At 50.6% G+C, this 20951-nt stretch overlaps 1 protein-coding gene across 3 annotated transcripts; it reads left to right on the top strand.

The window, feature by feature from the left end:
- On the top strand, positions 1 to 19433 carry TBC1D25 (TBC1 domain family member 25). Of its 3 annotated transcripts, XM_080652569.1 has the most exons (7): positions 24 to 220; positions 2659 to 2768; positions 3941 to 4095; positions 17113 to 17240; positions 17375 to 17563; positions 17847 to 18467; positions 18849 to 19433. In XM_080652569.1, the coding sequence occupies exons 1-7, from the start codon at positions 101 to 103 to the stop codon at positions 19206 to 19208; spliced, it is 1683 nt and encodes a 560-aa protein (XP_080508695.1). In that variant the 5' UTR covers positions 24 to 100; the 3' UTR covers positions 19209 to 19433. The 3 variants fall into 3 exon arrangements, with proteins under 3 accessions (XP_080508694.1, XP_080508695.1, XP_080508696.1); XM_080652568.1 differs by having other exon boundaries at positions 1 to 202; positions 17847 to 19433; XM_080652570.1 differs by having other exon boundaries at positions 17847 to 19433.
- The last annotated feature ends 1518 nt before the right edge of the window (positions 19434 to 20951 follow it).

The following is a 20951-nucleotide window of genomic DNA, read 5'->3' as shown; positions in this document are numbered from 1 at the left end:
GCCCGGGCGCAAGGTGGGGCTGCGGGCGCCCGCAATCTGGAGTGCGCGCCGGGGTAGGGGGGTAACCGTCACCCGTCACCCTCAGGCGGGTGGCGGCGGGATGGCGACGGCCACTGGGTCCTCGGATTTGGCCGGCTCTGGGGCGCCCCCGCCTGGTGGGGGAGTCCAAGCGGCGGCGGCTGAGGAGGAGGAGCGAGAAGTGGTACGGGTCCGAGTCAAGGTGAGGTCGGCTGCCGCTCAACCAGCCGGCCCGGGGTTCCCAGGGGAGGAGAAGGCGGTGACTGTCATAGGATGGAGGGCGGGACCTGAGATTTGGGGTGTCACCTGAGGGGCGAGGCTGGAGGGCCTGCCTGGTGATAGTGACAGGGGTGGAGTAGGCAGGACGTGGGAATGCGAGGCCAGGGCTGGAAGGCGGGGAGACGGAAAATGGCAGGGTGGGGATTATGGTGGAGAAGAGGGGCAGTAGGGATGGAGGAGGGGCCTTACTTGAGGAGTGGGTCCCTGAGGATGGGGGGGGGGTTGTTGTCTGAAAAGGAGGCGCCTAGGTCAGTTAACATATGTGTTGAGAGCGCACTTTTGTGCAGGTCCCCACCTGGTGAGGGAGACAAACAGCTAAACAAATGAGATGCTTCGGACACTGGTGAATGTCATGAGGAAATACTGAAAAAGGTTCTCAACTAGGGCGTTACTTTAGCCAAGGTTGTACAGGGAAATCCCCAGGAAGGTGTTGAAGGAGCAGAGAACCGAATTGAAAGGAGTCAGCCTGTGCCTTGTGGGGGTGGGGGGTGGGGATGAGTATTCTAGGCAGAGGGAACAGCAAGGGCAAAGGCTGGGAGGTGGGGATGAGCTTGGCCTGTGCCCTTAGGTTCCCATATTCCTGGAGCCCTGGAGAGAGGGAGGGGAAGAGTGGATGAAGGTGAATCAGAGGGGTGAGAGGGGCAGATGGTGAAGGGCTTTTGAAGTGTGCTCTGAGTAAGAAAGCTGTTGCACTAGTCCCAGCAAGCAGTGATGGTGGCTCAGACTAAGGTGGTGGCGCTGGTGGTGCTGAGAAGAGGGTAGGTTCTGGAGAGAAGTAAACTTACAGCAGTTTGGCAGTACGAGTGTAAAGTTCAAAAAAGCTGATGGGCCCTAGCCGGTTTGGCTCGATGGATAGCGTGTTGGCCTGCAGACCTGACCGAAGGGTCCCGGGTTCGATTCTGGTCTAGGACATGTTCCTCTGTTGGGTTGCAAGCTCCTCCCCAGCCCAGGCCCTGATCAAGGCACATGCAGGAGGCAACCAATCGAAGTGTTTCTCTCATAGTGATATTTCTCTCTTTCTTTCCCTCTCTCTTCCACTCCCTAAAAATCAATGGAAAATATCCTTGCGTGAGGATTGAAAAAAAAACACACAAAATAGCTGATGGGCCCTAACTGGTTTAGCTCAGTGGCTAGAGCGTCGGCCTGCGGACTCAAGGGTCCCAGGTTCGATTCTGGTCAAGGGCATGTACCTTGATTGCGGGCACATCCCCAGTGGGAGGTGTGCAGGAGGCAGCTGATTAATGTGTCTCTCTCATCGATGTTTCTAACTCTCTATCCCTCTCCCTTCCTCTCTGTAAAAAAATCAATAAAATATATTTTAAAAAATCAATAAAATGTATTTTAAAAAATAGCTGATGGGAGAGAGGCTGGCTGGGGTCCTATAGGCCCACCTGTTGGGACCCTTTATTTTTATTTATTTATATATATATATATATATATATATATATATATATATATATATATTATTGATTTTTTACAGAGAGGAAGGGAGAGGGATAGAGAGTTAGAAACATCAATGAGAGAGAAACATCAGTCAGCTGCCTCCTGCACACCCCCCACTGGGGATGTGCCCACAACCAAGGTACATGCCCTTGACCGGGATTAAACCCGGGACCCTTGAGTCCGCAGGCCGACGCTCCATCCACTGAGCCAAACCGGTCAGGGCCTGTTGGGACCCTTTAAAGATATTTAAGCCCTAGCCAGTTTGAATCAGTGGATAGAGTGTTGGCCTGTGGACTGAAGGGTCCTGGGTTTGATTCTGGTCAAGGAAGGGCACATGCCGGGTTTGTGGGCTCGATCCCCAGTAGGGGGTGTGCAGGAGGCAACTGATCAAATGCTTCTCTCTCATTATTGATGTTTCTATCTCTCCTTCCCTCTCCTTTGCTCTCTGAAATCAATAAAAATATTTTTTTAAAAAAATATTTAAGCAGGGGAGTGTTGTCGCTTGATGTGCTACATTGGTCACAGCATGGAGGACGAATTTAGTAGCGGCCAGACTGGACATGGTGATCCTGACAACCATCGCTGAGGGAATATAGAAGAAAGATTGGGTGTCTGGACCATTGCAGTAGCCTCCTCTTCAGTCGACTGCTGCTTTCTCCTTTGCACCCCACAGTCTGTCCCAAGCAGAGAAGCCAGAAGGATCCTGTAAATCTTAAGTCAGACCACATTCTTCCTCTGCTCAGAACCCTCCCAATGCTACTGCCTCACTCAGAGCAAAACCCAAAGTCTTCACCATCGTCCAGAATGCCCACCTTGATCTGGCCCCCACCACTCCTCTGACCTTGCCTCCTACTGCTCCCTCTGCTTCAGCGTGGTGACATAACCCCTGATGGCCTCCCCTGGGTCTTCTCTCCCCAGAAATGTGAGAGCTTCTTGCCACCTGAGTTCCGCTCTTTTGCTGTTGACCCCCAGATCACCTCACTCGATGTGTTGCAGCACATCCTCATCCGAGCATTTGACTTGAATGGGTGAGTAAGGGGATGCTGGTGACTGACCAGTGAGCTACCCACCTCAACAGTGACTGATTGGCCTTTTCATTGTCGTTGTTTGATAGGTTATTTATTTGTTTTATTATAAATAACCCCACAGTGAACAGCCACCTAGCACTGGTGTTGCTGGATTAAAGGGTGTCTGCTTTTTAAATTTTCAATGGGTGGTTCCAAAATGCTCTCCGGACAGATTTTACCAATTTATAGTCTCACCAGCAGCATACACTGAGTAGCCAGATTATTATGATCTCTGAACTCTGAACGCATAATAATCTGGCCACTCAGGTTAGGTATATATATTAGAGGCCCGGTGCATGAATTCGTGCATGGGTGGGGTCCAGCCAGCCTGGCCAGGGGGAGGGGACATGGCCTGCCTGCTGGTTGAACTCCTGGTCGAGGGGACAATTTGCATATTAGCCTTTTATTCTATAGGATATACACTGCGTGGACAGATTATTAGGCATTCAGAGATCATAATCATCTGGCCACTCAGTGTATAAAATGCCTATTTCCCTCACACCCTCACAAACATGGGTTACTTTAAAATACTGGAAAATTTTCCAACCTGATAGATGAAAAGTGGGGTCTCTTGGGGGCAGGTGTGATGGTCCTTTTGTTTTGGTGGCTATTTTGGAGGAATACAAGCACATGGTAACAAACTCAAAGTACCAAAGTAATGGGTGTTTAGGATGTTGTCATGGTTACAGTAGTCGGCACACAACATACTTCTTTGCATAGTTACACAAATGTATCTGAGAACAAATTCCTAGTTGTTATTTGACTTTTTTTTCGTAAACATCTTTTGTTGTGAAAAATGACAATCATACAGATTGCTTTTTTTATGCAGTAAGAAGGCTGCTTTCTTTCCACTTCTACCCTTCAACTACCCTGTTACCCTCCCTAGAGGGTACCAACATTTTACCAGTTTCCAGTGTGTCCTCCAGATACAAGCAGGTGTGTGTGTGTGTGTGTTTCTGTGTTAGTGTAACAAAGTAGAGATGAGGGATCTGCCCTCAATCCTTAGCACAATATTTAGCACATAGTAGAAAGTTGTCGTCAACACCATTTACCTTCCCCTGGTTCTTTTGGAAACTGTCCCTGAGCCTCCAGGGCACCGGGGCACTGAGAGCTGCCGCACCTCCCATGTCCAGGAAGAAGAACTTTGGCATCAGCTACCTGGGCCGGGATCGGCTGGGGCAGGAAGCTTACCTCTCACTCCTGTCTGACTGGGACCTCAGCACAGCCTTCGCCACTGCCTCCAAACCTTACCTGCAGCTGCGTGTAGATATTCGGCCCACTGAGGACAGTGAGTACCCAGTGTCCTGGGGGGCACTGCTCTGGAACCTACCCTGTCCCTGTAGGATAATGCCACCCTTGCAATACACTCCCTCACAGTGGGCTAGGGAGCAAGGTACCCTCATTCCAAGTTCTGGGTTGGCCACTGGGCCTCAATTTCTTTACCTGTCGAAATAATGGTATCTTAGGGCTATTGAGAGGATTAAACAGGGAAATTCATGTAAAATGCCTGTAACGGTGCATTGCTACATAGTAAATGCTCAAAAAGTACTAGCTCTAGTAACAATAATTATATTTATTATTGTAGCATATAATCTAGTAATATATAATTATACAATGCAATATAACAATAGAGCTATAGATAGGTTTCAATTATAATGATATGTAAATGTAGCAATGTGATTATAATAATGGCAGTTGTATTTTTTTTTTATTTTTTTTTATTGATTTCAGAGAGGAAGGGAGAGGGAGAGATAGAAGCATTAGTGATGAGAGAGAATCGTTGATCGACTGTCTCCTGCATACCCCCTACTGAGGATCAAGCCCACAACCTCGAATTGGCCTGACCAGGAATTGAACCATGACCTCCTGGTTCATTTGTCTGTAGATTCTCTCTCATCATTGATATTTCTATCTCTCTCTCCCTATCTTTCCTCTCTTAAATCAATAAAAATATATTTTAAAAGAAAAATCTTCTTTCAATTAGATGAATTGCAAATGTTTTTCCCCAGCTTACCTTTTGTTTAATGGTTTTGTTTATGGTATCTTTTTGTCCTATCAAAAATTAAGCCCGGCTGGTATGGCTTAGTGGTTGAGCATCCACCTATGAACCAGGAGGTCACAGTTCGATTCCCAGTCAGGGCACATGCTCGGGTTTTGGGCTTGATCCCCAGTAGGGGGCATGCAGGAGGTGAACAATCAATGATTCTGTCTCATCATTGATGTTTCTATCTTTCCCTTTTCCTTCCTCTCTGAAATCAATAAAAATATGTTTTTAAGAAAATTAAAATGTAGATGCAATCTTTTACATATACTAGTGACCCGGTGCACGAAATTCATGCACATTAAAAGGGGATTAATTAGAGGAAATAATTTAATATTGCTATTTGCCCTTTCTCTATAATAGAAGTGTCAAAGATGAAAGAAAATTAGTAAAATGTATATGAAAACCTTCCTGCTGTCAGAGTCTGGGGCACACCACGGGACCCAGAGTCAAGTCCCCACCCACCCACATGCACCTCAAAATTGCGTGAGACCCAGACCCGGCCGGCCCCCCCGCATTGGGCTAGATCCAGACCTGGCCAGTCCCACCCTTGTCAAGCCCTGCTGGGCAGGGGGCATAGATTCAGGTCCCCTGGCCCAGCTCCAGGATGGGGGGCATGGCCTGAGGTCCCCCAGCCCAGACTGGGGTGGGGGCATGCCTTGAGGTGCTCATCAAGCCCCGCCAGGTGGGGAACACGGCCTGGGATCTGTCAAGCCCCGCTGGGTGGGGGGCATGGCCTGAGGTCCCCCGTCAAGCCCCACTAGGCGAGGGGGGGGTGCAGCCTCAGGTCCCCTGGCCCAGCACCAGGAGGGGGGCACAGCCTCAGGTCCCCCATCAAGCCCCACTGGGCGGGGACACGGCCTGAGTTCCCCCGACCCAGCACTGGGGGTACACCTTAAGGTCCCCTGTCAAGCCCAGCCAGGCAGGGGGGTGCAGCCTCAGGTCCCCTGGCCCAGTGCTGGGGCAGGGGGTGCGCCGGAGGTCTCCTGTCAAGCCCCACCTGGTGGGGGCTGTGGCCTGAGTCCCCCAGCCTGGCGCTGGGACGGGGGGAGCAGCCTGAGGTCCCCTAGCCCAGCACCAGGATGGAAAGCGCACCTTGAGGTCCCCTGTCAAGCCCCGCCGGGGTGGGGGGTATGGCCTCAGGTCCCCTGGCCTGGCACTGGGGCGCGGGGTGCAGTCTGAGGTCCCCCAGCCTGATGCCAGGGTGGGGGGCGTGGCCTGAGGTCCCCTATCAAGCCCCACGGGAGCAGGGGAGGGCATAGCCTCAGGTCCCTGCTGATTGCTCATTAAGGCTCCTTATGGGAACTTGGCCTCAGCTGTGGGTGCAGCCATCTTTGTGATGGAGTGATGGTCAATTAGCATATTCCCTCTTTATTAGATAGGACTAGAGGACCAGTGCCCGAAATTCGTGCATGGGGGGCGGCGGTGGCAGTCCCTCAGCCTGACCTGCACCATCTCGCAGTCCGGGACCCCTTGCTCCTTACCACCCACCTGCTCGCTGCTCCTTAGAGCTGCCACAGAGATGGGAGGGGCTCCCACCACCACCACCGCTTCGCTTGCCAGCCGTGAGCCCGGCTTCTGGCTGAGCAGTGCTTCCCCTGTGGGAGCGCACTGATCACCAGGGGGCAGCTCCGGTATTGAGTGTCTGCCCTCTGGTGGTCAGTGTGCATCATAGGGTCTTTCCACCATTTGGTCAATTTGCATATTAGGGTTTTATTATATAGGATACCTATTTCTTTATGATTTCTGAGATTCTCCTCTTAATTTGGAACACCTTCCCCTATATCTCCTAATATGCTTATTATTTTCTTTACTAGAGGCCCGTTGCACAAAATTCTTGCATGGGGCGGGGGGTGTCCCTCAGCCCAGCCTGCACCCTCTCCAATCTGGGACCCCTTGAGGGATGTCCAACAGCCCTCTCACAATCCAGGACTGCTGGCTCCCAACTGCCCTCCCCTGCAGGCCTGGTCCCCCCAAACTGCCCTCCCCTGTAGGCCTTGTCCCACCCCCCAACCGCCCTCCCCTGCAGGCCTGGTCTCCCCCCAACTGCTCTCCCCTGCAGGCCTGGTCTCCCCCCAACTGCTCTCCCCTGCTGGCCTGGTCCCCCCCAACTGCCCTCCCCTGCAGGCCTGGTCCCCCCCAACTGCCCTCCCCTGCAGGCCTGGTCTCTCCCAACTGCCCTCCTCTGCTGGCCCAGTCACCCCTAACTGCCCTCCCCTGCAGGCCTGGTCCCTCCCAACTACTCTCCCCTGCAGGCCTGCCCCCCCAACTGCCCTCCCCTGCAGTCCTGGTCCCCCCCCAACTGCCCTCCCCTGCTGACCTGGTCTCCCCAACTGCCCTCCCCTGCAGGCCTGGTCTCTCCCAACTGCCCTCCTCTGCTGGCCCGGTCACCCCTAACTGCCCTCCCCTGCAGGCCTGGTTCCCCCCAACTACTCTCCCCTGCAGGCCTGCCCCCCCAACTGCCCTCCCCTGCAGTCCTGGTCCCCCCCCCAACTGCCCTCCCCTGCTGACCTGGTCTCCCCCAACTGCCCTCCTCTGCTAGCCCGGTCACCCCTAACTGCCCTCCCTGCTGGCCTGATTACCCACAACTGCCCTTCCCTGCAGGCCTGGTCTCCCCCAACTGCCCTCCTCTGCCAGCCCGGTCACCCCTAACTGCCCTCCTGCTTGCCTGATTGCCCACTACTGCCCTCCCCTGCAGGCCTGGGTCCCCCCCAACTGCCCTCCTCTGCTGGCCTGGTCACCCCTAACTGCCCACAACTGCCTTCCCCTGCAGGCCATCTTGTGGCAGCCATCTTGCGGCGGCCATCTTGCGGTGGCCATCTTGCGGCAGCCATCTTGTGTCCACATGGGGGCAGCCATCTTTGACCACATGGGGGCGGCCATCTTGTGACTTGGTGTGACGGTCAATTTGCATATTATTCTTTTATTAGATAGGATTTGTAAATCTCTACTCTGTCAACATTCTGATAACTAGACATAGATTTTTTTAAAATTCCAAATAGTCAATTATGCCAGCATCATTTATACATGTTATTTATTTATTAAGAGAGAGAGAGTGAGAGATGAGAAACACCAATCAGTTGCTTCCTGCACGCCCCCTGACCAGGGATTGAACCTGCAACCTGGGTATGTGCCCTGACCAGGAGTGGAACCTGCCACCTTTTGTTGTACAGGATGACGGTCCAATGAACTGAGCCACACCGGCCAGAGCACCAGCATTTTTTAAATAACCACCTTTTCTACACTGATTTGAAATGCCATTTTTGTCAATACTGAGTTCCCATGTGTACTTGGAATTATTTCTGGGCTTTCTATTGCATTCCACCAATTGGCTCTCTTTCTCTACTGCTATGCTAACATCATATTTTTATCATAGTACTTTTGTGGTAAATGTTAATAAGTCAAGCATTGCCATCCTCCCACTATTCTTTTTCATGACTCTTCTTTTCCTTAACTATCCTTAACTGTGAATTCTTTCATAAAAACCTTAAAAATAATTTTATCCAGTTCCAGGAAAAACCCCACTGCATTTCCGCTTGGCATTACACAGCATTTATGTATTAATTTGGGGTTTGGGAAGTTTGACAATTTTATGATGAGGAAATGTAGTCTGTACAGCATATATTATGTAATACCACATGCAGGGCCTGAGGCAACACCCTGTAATAAAATACTTGGGCGTTTCTTCAGGGAAATGTATGCATATTCACACTCAGTGGGTTACATAAAGACTAGATATAGTCTCATGTCAGTTAAGATCAGGTTTTGCCACTAGATGAGTTTGTGCTTGTAGAAATCCTTTACCCAATGGGTTCTTTCCTTTTAAAATCAATATAAGACTGTCTCTTTTTTCCTGTAATGTTTTTGGCCTTGAGTGGTGTGTACTTTTTTTCTGACATTGCCATTGCTGCTCTTGTTCTGTTTTGTGTTTGCCAGGTATTCCTTCAGGTTTCTTCAATTTTCATCTTTTTTTTTTTTTCCAGTCTCTGAGAGTTTTTTTTTTTAATATATTTTTATTGGTTTCAAAGAGGAAGGGAGAGGGAGAGAGAGATAGAAACATCAATGATGAGAGAGGATCATTGATTGGCTGCCTCCCGCAAACCCTCCACTGGGGATCAAGCCTGCAACCCAGGCATGTGCCCCTGACCGGGGATCGAATCTAGGACCCTTCAGTCCACAGGCTGACGCTCTACCCACTGAGCCAAGCCAGCCAGGGCCAATTTTCATCTTTTCTTTGTCACCTAGTTTTAGGTATATCTCTCATTAAAATCCCATAGCCGGATTTATGCTTTTTTACACAATTGACAGTGAAATCTTTTTTTTTAACTTAATAAATCTTTATTATTCAGATTATTACAATTGTTTCTCCTTTTTCCCCCCATAGCTCCCCTCCACCCGGTTCCCACCCCACCCTCTGCCCTTACCTCCCTCCCACTGTCCTCATCCATAGGTGTATGATTTTTGTCCAGTCTCTTCCTGAACCCCCCCATACTACTTTCCCCCCGAGAATTATCAGTCCACTCCCTTTCTATGCCCCTGATTCTATTATATTCACCAGTTTATTCTGTTCATCAGATTTTTTTATTCACTTGATTTTTAGGTTCACTTGTTGATAGATATGTATTTGTTGTTCATAATTTTTATCTTTACTTTTTTCTTCTTCTTCCTCTTCTTAAAGAATACCTTTCAGCATTTCATATAATCCTGGTTTGGTGGTGATGAGCTCCTTTAGCTTTTTCTTGTCTGTGAAGCTCTTTATCGGACCTTCAATTCTGAATGATAGCTTTGCTGGGTAGAGTAATCTTGGTTGTAGGTTCTTGCTATTCATCACTTTGAATACTTCTTGCCACTCCCTTCTGGCCTGCATAGATTCTGTTGAGAAATCAGCTGACAGTCGTATGGGTGCTCCCTTGTAGGTAACTAACTGTTTTTCTCTTGCTGCTTTTAATATTCTCTCTTTGTCTTTTGCCCTTGGCATTTTAATTATGATGTGTCTTGGTGTGGTCCTCTTTGGATGCCTCTTGTTTGGGGTTCTGTGCGCTTCCTGGACTTGTAAGTCTATTTCTTTCACCAGGTGGGGGAAGTTTTCAGTCATTATTTCTTCAAATAGGTTTTCAGTATCTTGCTCTCTCTCTTCTTCTGGCACCACCATAATTCTGATGTTGGTATGCTTGAAGTTGTCCCAGAGGCTTCTTACACTAGCTTCAAATTTTTGGATTCTTTTTTCTTTTTGCTTTCCTGGTTGTTTTTTGCTTCTTTGTATTTCAAATCTTTGACTTGATTCTTGTGTTCCTCTAGTCTGCTGTTGGGTCTCTGTATAATATTTTTTATTTCAGTCAGTGTACGTTTAATTTCTAGTTGGTCCTTTTTCATATCCTCAAGGGTCTCGTTGAATTTATCGGCCTTTTCTAGGAAATTCTTGAAAAACCTTATAACTGTGGTTTTGAACTCTATATCCAGTTGTTTGTTTTCCTCCATTTCTTTCGTTTGTGATCTGTTTCTTTGTCTCTGCATTTTGGCTGCTTCCCTGAATTGATAGAGTGGCTTTGTGTGCTATGTGTCCTATAGGGCCCAGTGGCTCAGCCTCCCCAGTTACCTGAGGTGGACACTCTTGGTGCACCCCTTTGTGGACTGTGTGCACAGCCTTGTAGTTAAGCCTTGATTGCTGTTGGTACACTGGGAGGAATTGACCTCCAGGCCAATTGGCTGTGAGGACCCGCTGTGTCTATAATGGAAGAACTGCTGCGCTGGAGACACGCTTATGGTGCAGGACTTGCTTCAGTGGGGCTTTGGTGCTCACTGAGTCTGCCTCTTGAATGTGTTTCTTATAGATATGAGGAGATGAAATCTGGTGTCGTCTCACACTGACCACTAGGTACACTGGCTTCTGGATCTCCCATGGGGTACAGGTCAGCCACTGTCTGAGGCCACCCAGCAGGAGCTACAGTGAGAACTACAGTTTTCTCCTCTTTGCTTGGGGTTTGGAGGTTTTGGAGCTGTCTGACCCTCTGGAGCTGCAGTTTGTTAGGTTAAGCTGCGATAGGGCAGGCTATTTATATGCAAAAGCTGCTGCTTGGAGCTTGGGTGGGTTTGTAGATTGTGCAGGGTGGGGTCTCAGGGAGTCACTAGGCTAGGGCGTGGCAAACAGTGATGGCTGCCAGTCAGCCGTCTCTGCGTCTCCATGTTTCCAAGTCCCTGCATCCCGCACCCCAGCGCAGTAAACAATGATTGCTGGGCACACCTCTGTAAGAAAGCCACCCTCACTTTCTGACCCGATGGCAGACAGTCCAGCTTCTCCCCGTAGGAGTTTGGGTCCCCAGCGTCTCCCCAGAAACTGGAGTTCAGAGTAATCGGGAGCTTGTCTCCCTTTGGGTTGAAAGAAGCAGCGCACCCGGACACCCGCTGCCAGCCCGATTCGAGCGCCTCCGTACCTCAGCTTTTCAGCGCTTGTACGCATCTCAATGCTCTTTTCTCTTTCCTTCTAGTTGTAGAACTTCCACTCAGCCAGCTTTCCCATGGTTCTGGGTGATAGACGTTTTGTCTTTTAGTTGTAGTTTTGAAATTGTGCAATGCAGCAGTTTAGGTGTTTATGCCGCCATCTTGGTTTCTCCGACAGTGAAATCTTTTTTTTAAATATATTTTTATTGATTTCAGATAGGAAAGGAGAGGGAAAGAGAGATAGAAACATCAATGAAAAGGGAGAATCATTTGTTGGCTGCCTCCTGCACACCCCCTACTGGGGATTGAGCCTGCAACCCAGCATATGCCCTTGACCGGAATTGAACCCAGGACCCTTCAGTCTGCAGGCCAATGCACTATCCACTGAGCCAAACCAGCTAGGGCGACAGTGAAATCTTTAGGCCACTTACTTTTCTTGTCCAGTGTTTCCCACCCTCCCTGGCCCTTGAAAAGAAAGCTTTGGAACACTTTTTCTTTTAATTGATTTTTGGAGAGGAAGAGGGAGGGGGGAGGGAGAGAGAGAGAAAGAGAGATTGATTGATTGAGAGATTTGTTGTTTCACCTGTTTATACATTCATTGGTTGATTTTTGTATGTGCCCTGATTGGGAATGGAACCCGCAACCTTGGCATATCGGGATGATGCTCTAACTGAGATACCAGGCCAGGGCTGGAACACTTTTAATTCTAATTCTTCTTCTGATCCCTAACCCTTAACTTGTGGGTTTTGCTGAGATGGTAATTTTTGTTTCTTTTTAAATTCTAGGCTATCATTATCTTTTCTTTATAGTAGGTTGCTTAAGTTTCAGGAATGCTAAAGTAACACTTAAGATTACAAACTCCCAATCACAGTGTCTCTGTCATTTCATGTTTAACTATATATGTTACAAACTGTGGCTCATCACCATTTACACTTCCTTTGCCTTCCCTCCCTTGAGCCGTTGTAGTCATTTCCTTTGAGAACTTCTTTGTCCTCTTCCAATAAGGTATGTGAGTTAGATGTACTCCAGTGACCAAAAATGTCTTTTTTAGGCCACCATAGACAGGTACTGTTTGGCTGGGCATGGAGCCCTTGGGTCTTGGGCCTTTCTTCTCAGCGCTCCATTTGTGCCACAAGGCACTGTCTTCTTGCTTCTGGAGTTCTGATGACCTTCTTTCTGTTGTAAGCAGTCTATTCCTCGACTTTGGAAGCTGGCAAGAGTTTTTCTTCCTTCCTGGAATTTGGGCATTTCACTAGCATCTGGATAGAGCTGGGAAGGCCTATTATATGTGTGGTTTGTTAAATAATCCTATCTAACACTTGGCGAGCCATTTCTTCATCTCAAGGGCATTCTCCTTCATGTCTGTGTGACTACAATGTCTTCACCTGATCCCCCTTCTCCCCCTGCATTTCCTAGTATTTGCTTATTAGGTGTTTTGGACCTGCCCTCCAGGTCTCTCTACTTTTTCACTCGAATCAAGCTTAGGCCTGTGCCTTGAAGGGGTTCTCCTTGGTCTTCTCCTCCTTCATTTTACCCGTCCAGTAGTGTGACCTCCATTTTACCTGTTGTGTTTTAATGCTCTGATTAATGTTTTAGAAAGACCACTCTGGCAGCTGTTCGGAGAGGTGTGGGGGGGGGGCAAAAAGGAAGCAGGGACTGGTTAGGCGGCAGTTTCAGGTAGGAGATGTGGTGGCTCAGACAGGCTGACAAGGTGGAAACGAGAGAAGAGGTGGAATTAAAGTATGCTCTGCATGCAGGAACCATGGGACTTAGCAACGGTTTGGCACCGGAAGTTGAGAGAGTGGGAGGCAGCAAGGACGTCTCTCAGGTTTCTGGCTTAGCAACTGAACAGATAGAGACACTGTTCACTCATACAAGGAGCAGCGGAGGCCATATGTAGAGTGGCTCTCAGGCTTCCCTTTTGTTTTTGTTTGTTTTAATATGGAGGCCAGGGGACCTCAGGCCATATCCCCCTGCCCCAGCACCAGGCCAGGGGACCTGAGGCTGCGCCCTCCTGCCTGGCGGGGCCTGACAGGGGACCTCAGGCCGTGCTCCCCACCCAGTGGGGCTTGACAAGGGACCTGAGGCTGCACCCTCCTGCTGGTGGGGCTTGACAGGGGACCTGAGGCTGTGCCCCCCTCCCGGTGCTGGGCCGGGGGACCTGAGGCTGCGCACCCCCTCCTGGCGGGGCTTGACAGGGGACCTCAGGCCATGCCCCCCACCCAGCGGGGCTTGACAGGGGATCTCAGGCCATGTCCCACACCTGGCAGGGCTTGACGGGGGACCTCAAGGCATGATCCCCCACCCTGGTCTGGGCTGGGGGACCTCAGGCCATGCCCCCCATCCGTCACCAGGCCAGGGGACCTGAGGCTATGTCCCCTGCCCGGCGGGGCTTGACAAGGGTGGGAATGGCCGGGTCTGGATCTAGCCCAATGGGGGGGTGGGCGGCCGGGTCTGGATCTCACACGATTTTGAGGCGTATGTGGGTGGGCGGGGACTTGACTCTGGGTCCCGTGGTGAGCCCCAGACTCTGACAGGAGGAAGGTTTTCATATACATTTTACTAATTTTCTTTCATCTCTGACACTTCTATTATAGAGAATGGGCAAATAGCAATATTAAATTATTTCCTCTAATTAATCCCCTTTTAATGTGCACGAATTTCATGCACCGGGCCACTAATATATATATATTAGAGGCCTGGTGCATGAATACGTGCATGGGTTGGGTCCGGCCAGCCTGGCCAGGGGGAGGGGACATGGACGGTTGGCCGGTCTGCCTGATGGTCAAACTCCTGGTCGAGGGGACAATTTGCATATTAACCTTTTTTTTTTTTTAAATATATTTCTTTATTGATTTCAGAGAGGAAGGGAGAGGGATAGAGAGATAGAAACATCAATGATGAGAGAGAATCATTGATCGGCTGCCTCCTGCACACCCCCTACTGGGGATTGAGCACACAACCTGGGCATGTGCCCTTGGCTGGAATCGAACCTGGGACCCCTCAGTCCACAGGCCGACGCTCTATCCACTGAGCCAAACCGGCCAGGGCGCATATTAACCTTTTATTATATAGGATATACACTGAGTGGCCAGATTATTATGCGTTCAGAGATCATAATAATCTGGCCACTCAGTGTATATTTATATACTGTATAGGAGGCCCCTAGAACCATAAGAAATGCAAAAAAATCACTGTTAATGACTCATCCCCAAATTACCCCCCTTAAAAATCAAATTTCTGCCCTAACCGGTTTGGCTCAGTGAATAGAGCGTCAGCCTGCAGACTCAAGGGTCCCAGGTTCGATTCCGGTCAGGGGCATGTACCTTGGTTGCGGGCACATTCCCAGTGGGGGGTGTGCAGGAGGCAGCTGATCGATGTTTCTCTCTCATTGATGTTTCTAACTCTCTATCCCTCTCCCTTCCTCTCTGTAAAAAATCAATAAAATATATTTTTTAAAAAATCAAATTTCCCCCCTGTGGGGCATGTGCCCCATGTTGAGGACCACTGGTCTAGAGTCTGCTTCCTCCTCAGCTTTGAGGGAGAAAGTACAGTGAACTCCATGGAAATGCTGCTTAGGGCTGGCAATTACCTACAGATGACAATGGATTAAGCAAATCCAAGTTGATTTGTTTCATATATAGAGTTTGAAAGCCACTAGATGTTGCTGTTGTCAGCTTAGCAGCTCTGTAGTGCCAAGGCTGACATCTCCTAAATCTCTCCAACTTAACCTTCAGGTGGCCACTGTTGCTTCAGCCACCACATCACATTTGAGGTGGGAAGAAAGGATTCTAGGGGTGTAAAGAACTGAGAGAAGGGACAGACTTCTGCTAATGTTCCAAGGGCCAGAACTGGATAAAGTCCAGCATAGCCTTGTTTCCTCTATCTAACATCCAGAACATACATATTCCACTAATATTTTTTTCTGAAATCTATCTGGGCTCTGGAGTAAGGCCAATGAGGTTCAGATCCTGGCCCTACCATTTCCTAGCTGTGGAATCTTAGCCACTTACTAATTATTCCAACCCTTTTCCATCTTCAGTAATGACCATGGTAATCTATACTGATTGTGGGAGGAGCTGTGGCATGAATCCTATATAATAAAGAGGTGATATGCAAATTGACCATCACTCCAACACACAAGATGGCCACCCCCATGTGGACACAAGGTGGCCTGCAGGGGAGAGCAGTTGTGGGAGATCAGGCCAGAGGGGAGGGCAGTTGGGGGCGACCAGGCTGGCAAGGGAGGGCAGTTAGGGGTGACCGGGCCAGCAGGGGAGGGCAGTTAGGGGCTACCAGGCTGGCAGGGGAGGGCAGTTAGGGGTGACCAGGCCTGCAGGGGAGACCTTTAGGGGCAATTGGGCCAGCAGGGGAGCAGTTAGGCGTCAATCAGGCTGGCAGGGCAGTGGTTAGGGGGTGATCAGGCTGGCAGGCAGAAGCGGTTAGGGGCAATCAGGCAGGCAGGCGAGCAGTTGGGATCCAGCAGTCCTGGATTGTGAGAGGGATCCTAGATTGGAGAAGGTGCAGGCTGGGCTGAGGGGACACCCCCCCCCCCCCCGTGCAAGAATTTCGTGCATCTGGCCTCTAGTATAAGATAACTAGTATAGCCGAAACCGGTTTGGCTCAGTGGATAGAGCGTCGGCCTGCGGACTGAAAGGTCCCGGGTTCGATTCCGGTCAAGGGCATGTACATTGGTTGCGGGCACATCCCCAGTGGGGGGTGTGCAGGAGGCAGCTGATCGATGTTTCTCTCTCATAGATGTTTCTGGCTCTCTATCCCTCTCCCTTCCTCTCTGTAAAAAATCAATAAAATATATTTTAAAAAAAAGATAACTAGTATAAGATAAAGAGTTTAGGCACTCCACATTTTGGTTCTTTCACTCACTAGCTGTGGGGCCTTGCACAACTATCTTATCCTGACTGCGCCTGTTTCCTCATGAAAGAGTGGTATAATAATGGTGCCTAACTTACAGGATGGATGGGACTAGTAAATAAGCTAAGCCTTGGCCAATGTGGTTCAGTTGGTTGGAGCGTCATCCCACGCACCAAAAGGTTGTGGGTTCAATCCCCGGTCAGGGTGCGTGCGTGAGACAACTGATAGATGTTTCTCTCTCACATCCATGTCTCTCTCTCTCTCTCTCCTTTTCTCTCCCTCTATGTCTTCCTCTCCCTCTCTCCCTCCTTCCTTTCTTCCCTCCCTCCCTTCCTCACTCTCTCCCCAAAAACAATCAATTTTAAAAATTCAACTCTGCCCAGCCAGTGTGGCTCAGTGGTTGAGCATCGACCTATGAACCAGGAGGTCACAGTTTGATTCCCACTCAGGGCACATGCCCAGGTTTCAGGCTCAATCCCCAGTGTGGGGCGTGCAGGAGGCAGCCGATCAGTGATTCTCTCATCATTGATGTTTCTATCTCTCTCTCTCCCCTCCCTTCCTCTCGGAAATCAATAAAAAAAATATTTAAAAATTCAACTCTTAAAAAAAAGGCTAAGGGCTCAGCACACTTCCTGGCAGTTAGCACTATGGAAACAGTGTCTCGTGTTACTATTTATATTAAAGCTAAGCCCTTGTCACATACTACCTGGCACATGGTAAATATTACTAAGAGTCTGCCCAGGCATTTTGTGAGAGAGTTACCTAATATAAAAGACAGTCTATAGAAAAGAATAACTTATGGCTCTATTTTTTGCATGATTTAGATGACATGGAAAGAGAGAGTGGGAGTCGCTCATTGCCCTGTGGTTGCCTGGCTTCGGCAGGAGAGGAACCCAGCCCTGAGGTGTGGGGTTCTTATCCCCATTATCATGTTGCTTCACTCTGTGTGTCCAGGCCCGCTGCTGGAAGACTGGGACATAATCAGCCCCAAGGATGTCATCGGCTCCGACGTGCTGCTGGCTGAGAAACGGTCATCGCTGACAGCGGCTGCCCTGCCCTTCACGCAGTCCATCCTCTCTCAGGTGGTTTCAGGGACCCCCAGGACTCTCAGGTGGTTGTAGGGCAGGGCCTGCCTGGCTCCCCTGATTCTAAGTGTGCTGGTTGGCACCTGCCCCTAGCCTGCCAGCTGACCAGTGGCCTCCCCCCTCCTTCACAGGTGGGCCGCACCTTGTCGAAGGTCCAGCAGGTGCTGAGCTGGTCCTACGGGGAGGATGTCAAGCCTTTCAAGCCACCCCTGAGTGATGCTGAGTTCCACACATACATGAACCACGAGGGCCAGCTCTCCCGCCCTGAGGAGTTGCGCCTGCGGATCTATCACGGTGGTGTTGAGCCCTCCCTGCGCAAGGTGAGCCCCCTCGACCACTCACTGGATCCATTCCTCCCACAGTCATGAGTAGCTCATGAGACACATGCAGTGCACCCACACTGTCATGGGATGGCGTGGTGACGTTCCCAGGCAGCAAGCTCTCCTTCCCGAGGGGCTAGGAGTCAAAGGTGGGAAGGCAAACTTTTCTGAAGGAGGACAGAGGTCCAGGGTGGGGGGAGGGGTGGTGGTGGTGACAGATATACCCTGGGATGTGGCGGCTCATCTGTAGGTCCTCAGCCTCATCCTTTTTGTCCCTGGCCAGGTGGTGTGGCGTTATCTGCTGAATGTGTACCCAGACGGGCTGACAGGCCGCGAAAGGATGGACTACATGAAACGAAAGAGTCGGGAATATGAGCAGCTTAAGAGTGAGTGGGCACAGCGAGCAAGCCCCGAGGACCTGGAGTTCATCCGCAGCACGGTCCTCAAGGATGTGCTGCGTACCGACCGGGCCCACCCCTACTACGCGGGGCCCGAGGATGGCCCACACCTGCGGGCACTGCACGACCTGCTCACCACTTACGCCGTTACCCACCCACAGGTGTCCTACTGCCAGGGCATGAGCGATCTCGCCTCACCCATCCTTGCCGTCATGGACCATGAAGGCCATGCCTTCGTCTGCTTTTGTGGCATCATGAAGCGCCTGGCTGGGAACTTCCACCCTGATGGCCGCGCCATGGCCACCAAGTTCGCGCACCTCAAGTTGCTGCTGCGACACGCCGACCCCGACTTCTACCAATACTTGCAGGAAGCTGGTGCTGATGATCTCTTCTTCTGCTACCGCTGGCTGCTGCTGGAGCTCAAGCGCGAGTTCGCCTTTGACGACGCCCTCCGCATGCTCGAGGTCACCTGGAGCTCGCTGCCTCCCGATCCTCCTGAACACGAGGTAGAGCTCATCGGACCCCCCAGCCAAGTGGCAGACACTGGCTTCGGCAGCCACAGGGGGCGGCCCGTGCGGCAGAGGCACATGTTGAGGCCTGCCGGTGGGGGAGGCGGTGCTTTTGAAGATGCGGTTGACCACTTGGCTATGACCAGTCAGGGGCCCGGTGGCGGGGGACGTCTCCTGAGACAAGCCAGTCTGGATGACTTCCAGCAACTCAGGGATAACACCAGCCCCAGGAGGGACCCTCGGGTCCAGCTGCCCCACCCAGTTGCCCTCATCAGCTCCAAGTCCCTCTCAGAGCCCTTGCTGAACTCCTCAGACCCACTACTCTCCTCCTCTTCCCACCCCGATTCACCATCCTCCTCATCTCCACCATCCTCCCAGGAGGCCTCTCCTGCTGGTGATGTGGCTGCAGGATCCCCCCTGATGCCTGAGGTGGGCTCCCCACAAGACCCTGGGAAGTCTCTGCCACCCCCACACCCATTGGGCCTGCCCCCACCCCAGGAGTTTGGCCAGGGGAACCCATTCATGCTCTTCCTCTGTCTCGCCATACTGCTGGAGCACCGTGACCACATCATGCGCAATGGGCTGGATTACAACGAGCTGGCCATGCACTTTGACCGCCTCGTGCGAAAACACCACCTGGGGCGCGTCCTACGCCGGGCCAAGGCTCTCTTTGCTGATTACCTGCAGTCTGAGGTGTGGGACTCAGAGGAGGGAGCTGAGGCCACAGCCCCATTGTAATCAGGCTCCCTCCAGCCCACCGTCAGCCCCACCAGATCTCCATTATTTGCCACGAGGGCCTCCACATGAGACCCTACCTCCCTGCCTGCCAGCCCTAGACCTGTTGGGGTGCAGGACCCTCTCTCCACAGGTCTGGGAATATGGGGCTCTGCTTCAGCACTGTCCCATTGAGGCTACAGCCTCTTTTCTGTTGTTGCTTTGTTTTTAACAACTGTACTTTGCACACATGAAGGTCACTGTGGTCTGTTGATTTCTCTGCCCTCTTTCTGGGTTTTGTTATACATGGAGACTCCAGGGGCTCTTTACCTGATGGAGCCGAAATGCTTCACTTGGTGGAGGGTGGGTCATGCAGTGCCTTCTTCCCCGGTGGTTGGAGAGTGGATGCTGAGAATTGGTTCTAAAAGATGAGCCCAGGTTGAGGACAGCTGGAGGAAGCCTTGTGGCTGTTGTGTGGTACATCTGTCTGCCTGTAAGGCTCGATTATAGCTGTGAGTGTATGATTTCAGGACAGGCTCCTGAATGAAGAATGAGAGAGTTCCTGACTCAGAAAGGGCAAGATTCATCACAAAGGCTGGGAAGTGTGGGCTACTTAGAGAGAAGCATTGGGCAGCCACCTCTAGCCTTCCACATGTCACCAGTTCTAGGATCCAGACCCTTCCTTGGGAGTCCTAGGCAGGGATCTACGGCTCCTATTCTTGGTACTTGCTTTGGGGCTAGCTCCAGGGACTGTGGCCTTGCCATGCCTAGGACTCTAAGCCCTAAACTGGGTTTCCAGCTTATGGGTACCTGTCTTAACTGTTTCACCAACAGACACCTTTTAGTTGCCTTCTCCAACCCACTACTGTGGACAAACAAATCAAGCACTGATAAAGCTCAGGCCCTAAAAGAAGTCACTTGCTTTTTTGGAGGTTAATAATCAAACGAAAGTCCTTTTTCCTACGTACGTTCTCAGAAGGCAGATGTGTCCCAGGTCAGGTGCTATCCTCCACAAGGAGTGGCAGACAATGGGTGGGGTAACTGGGGTCCCACAGGTTGTGACCTTGCTGTGCCAGGTTCTGGCTAGAAATTGCTCCACAAGGGGCATCAGGGTAGCTATGCTCTCATCTCTCAGCCCAAGCATGCCATATAAAGCTGGAGATAACTCTTAAAAGGCTCCCAGCACACCCCAGTATTAGAAGGGAAGCTGACCATTCCTCAGATGAGGGCTCAGTCACTGGGAGAGCAGGACCAGACCATTCTCTTATCTGGGGTGCTGCAAGACTGTGGGTCTAACAGGTACACATAAGGGTCTCAGGCAACCCCACACACTGAGGACCATCCAAGATATTGGGGTGTCTGACCAACCCTAGTACAACATAGGAAGGAACTACACAGGATGTGAATACCAGGAGATGGGGATCATTGGGGGCTATATTGGAGGCTGGTTGCCACACTAGGTGACATAATATCCAAAACAGAAGTACTGGGACAGACGAATAATTTTATTTTTTATTTTTTTAATATATTTTATTGATTTACAGAGAGGAAGGGAGAGGGATAGAGAGTTAGAAACATCGATGAGAGAGAAACATCAATCAGCTGCCTCCTGCACACCCCCTACTGGGGATGTGCCCCCAACCAAGGTACATGCCCTTGACCGGAATCGAACCCGGGACCCTTGAGTCCCCAGGTCGACGCTCTATCCACTGAGCCAAACCGGTTAGGGCGACAGACGAATAATTTTAAATAAGTATAATAGATAAT

Source organism: Plecotus auritus, assembly GCF_963455305.1.
Source record: "Plecotus auritus genome assembly, chromosome: X".
Lineage (NCBI taxonomy): Eukaryota > Metazoa > Chordata > Mammalia > Chiroptera > Vespertilionidae > Plecotus > Plecotus auritus.
The sequence above is the reverse complement of the archived record's forward strand: the minus strand, read 5'-3'. Positions and strand labels throughout refer to the sequence as shown.

Bases quoted from the DNA above. Each gene is read 5' to 3' on its own strand.
- TBC1D25 (XM_080652570.1), top strand. From the start codon at position 101: ATGGCGACGGCCACTGGGTCCTCGGATTTGGCCGGCTCTGGGGCGCCC. The intron at 2,769-3,940 runs GTGAGTAAGGGG...TCCCATGTCCAG, and splicing joins CGAGCATTTGACTTGAATGG to GAAGAAGAACTTTGGCATCA. The intron at 4,096-17,112 runs GTGAGTACCCAG...CTGTGTGTCCAG, and splicing joins TATTCGGCCCACTGAGGACA to GCCCGCTGCTGGAAGACTGG.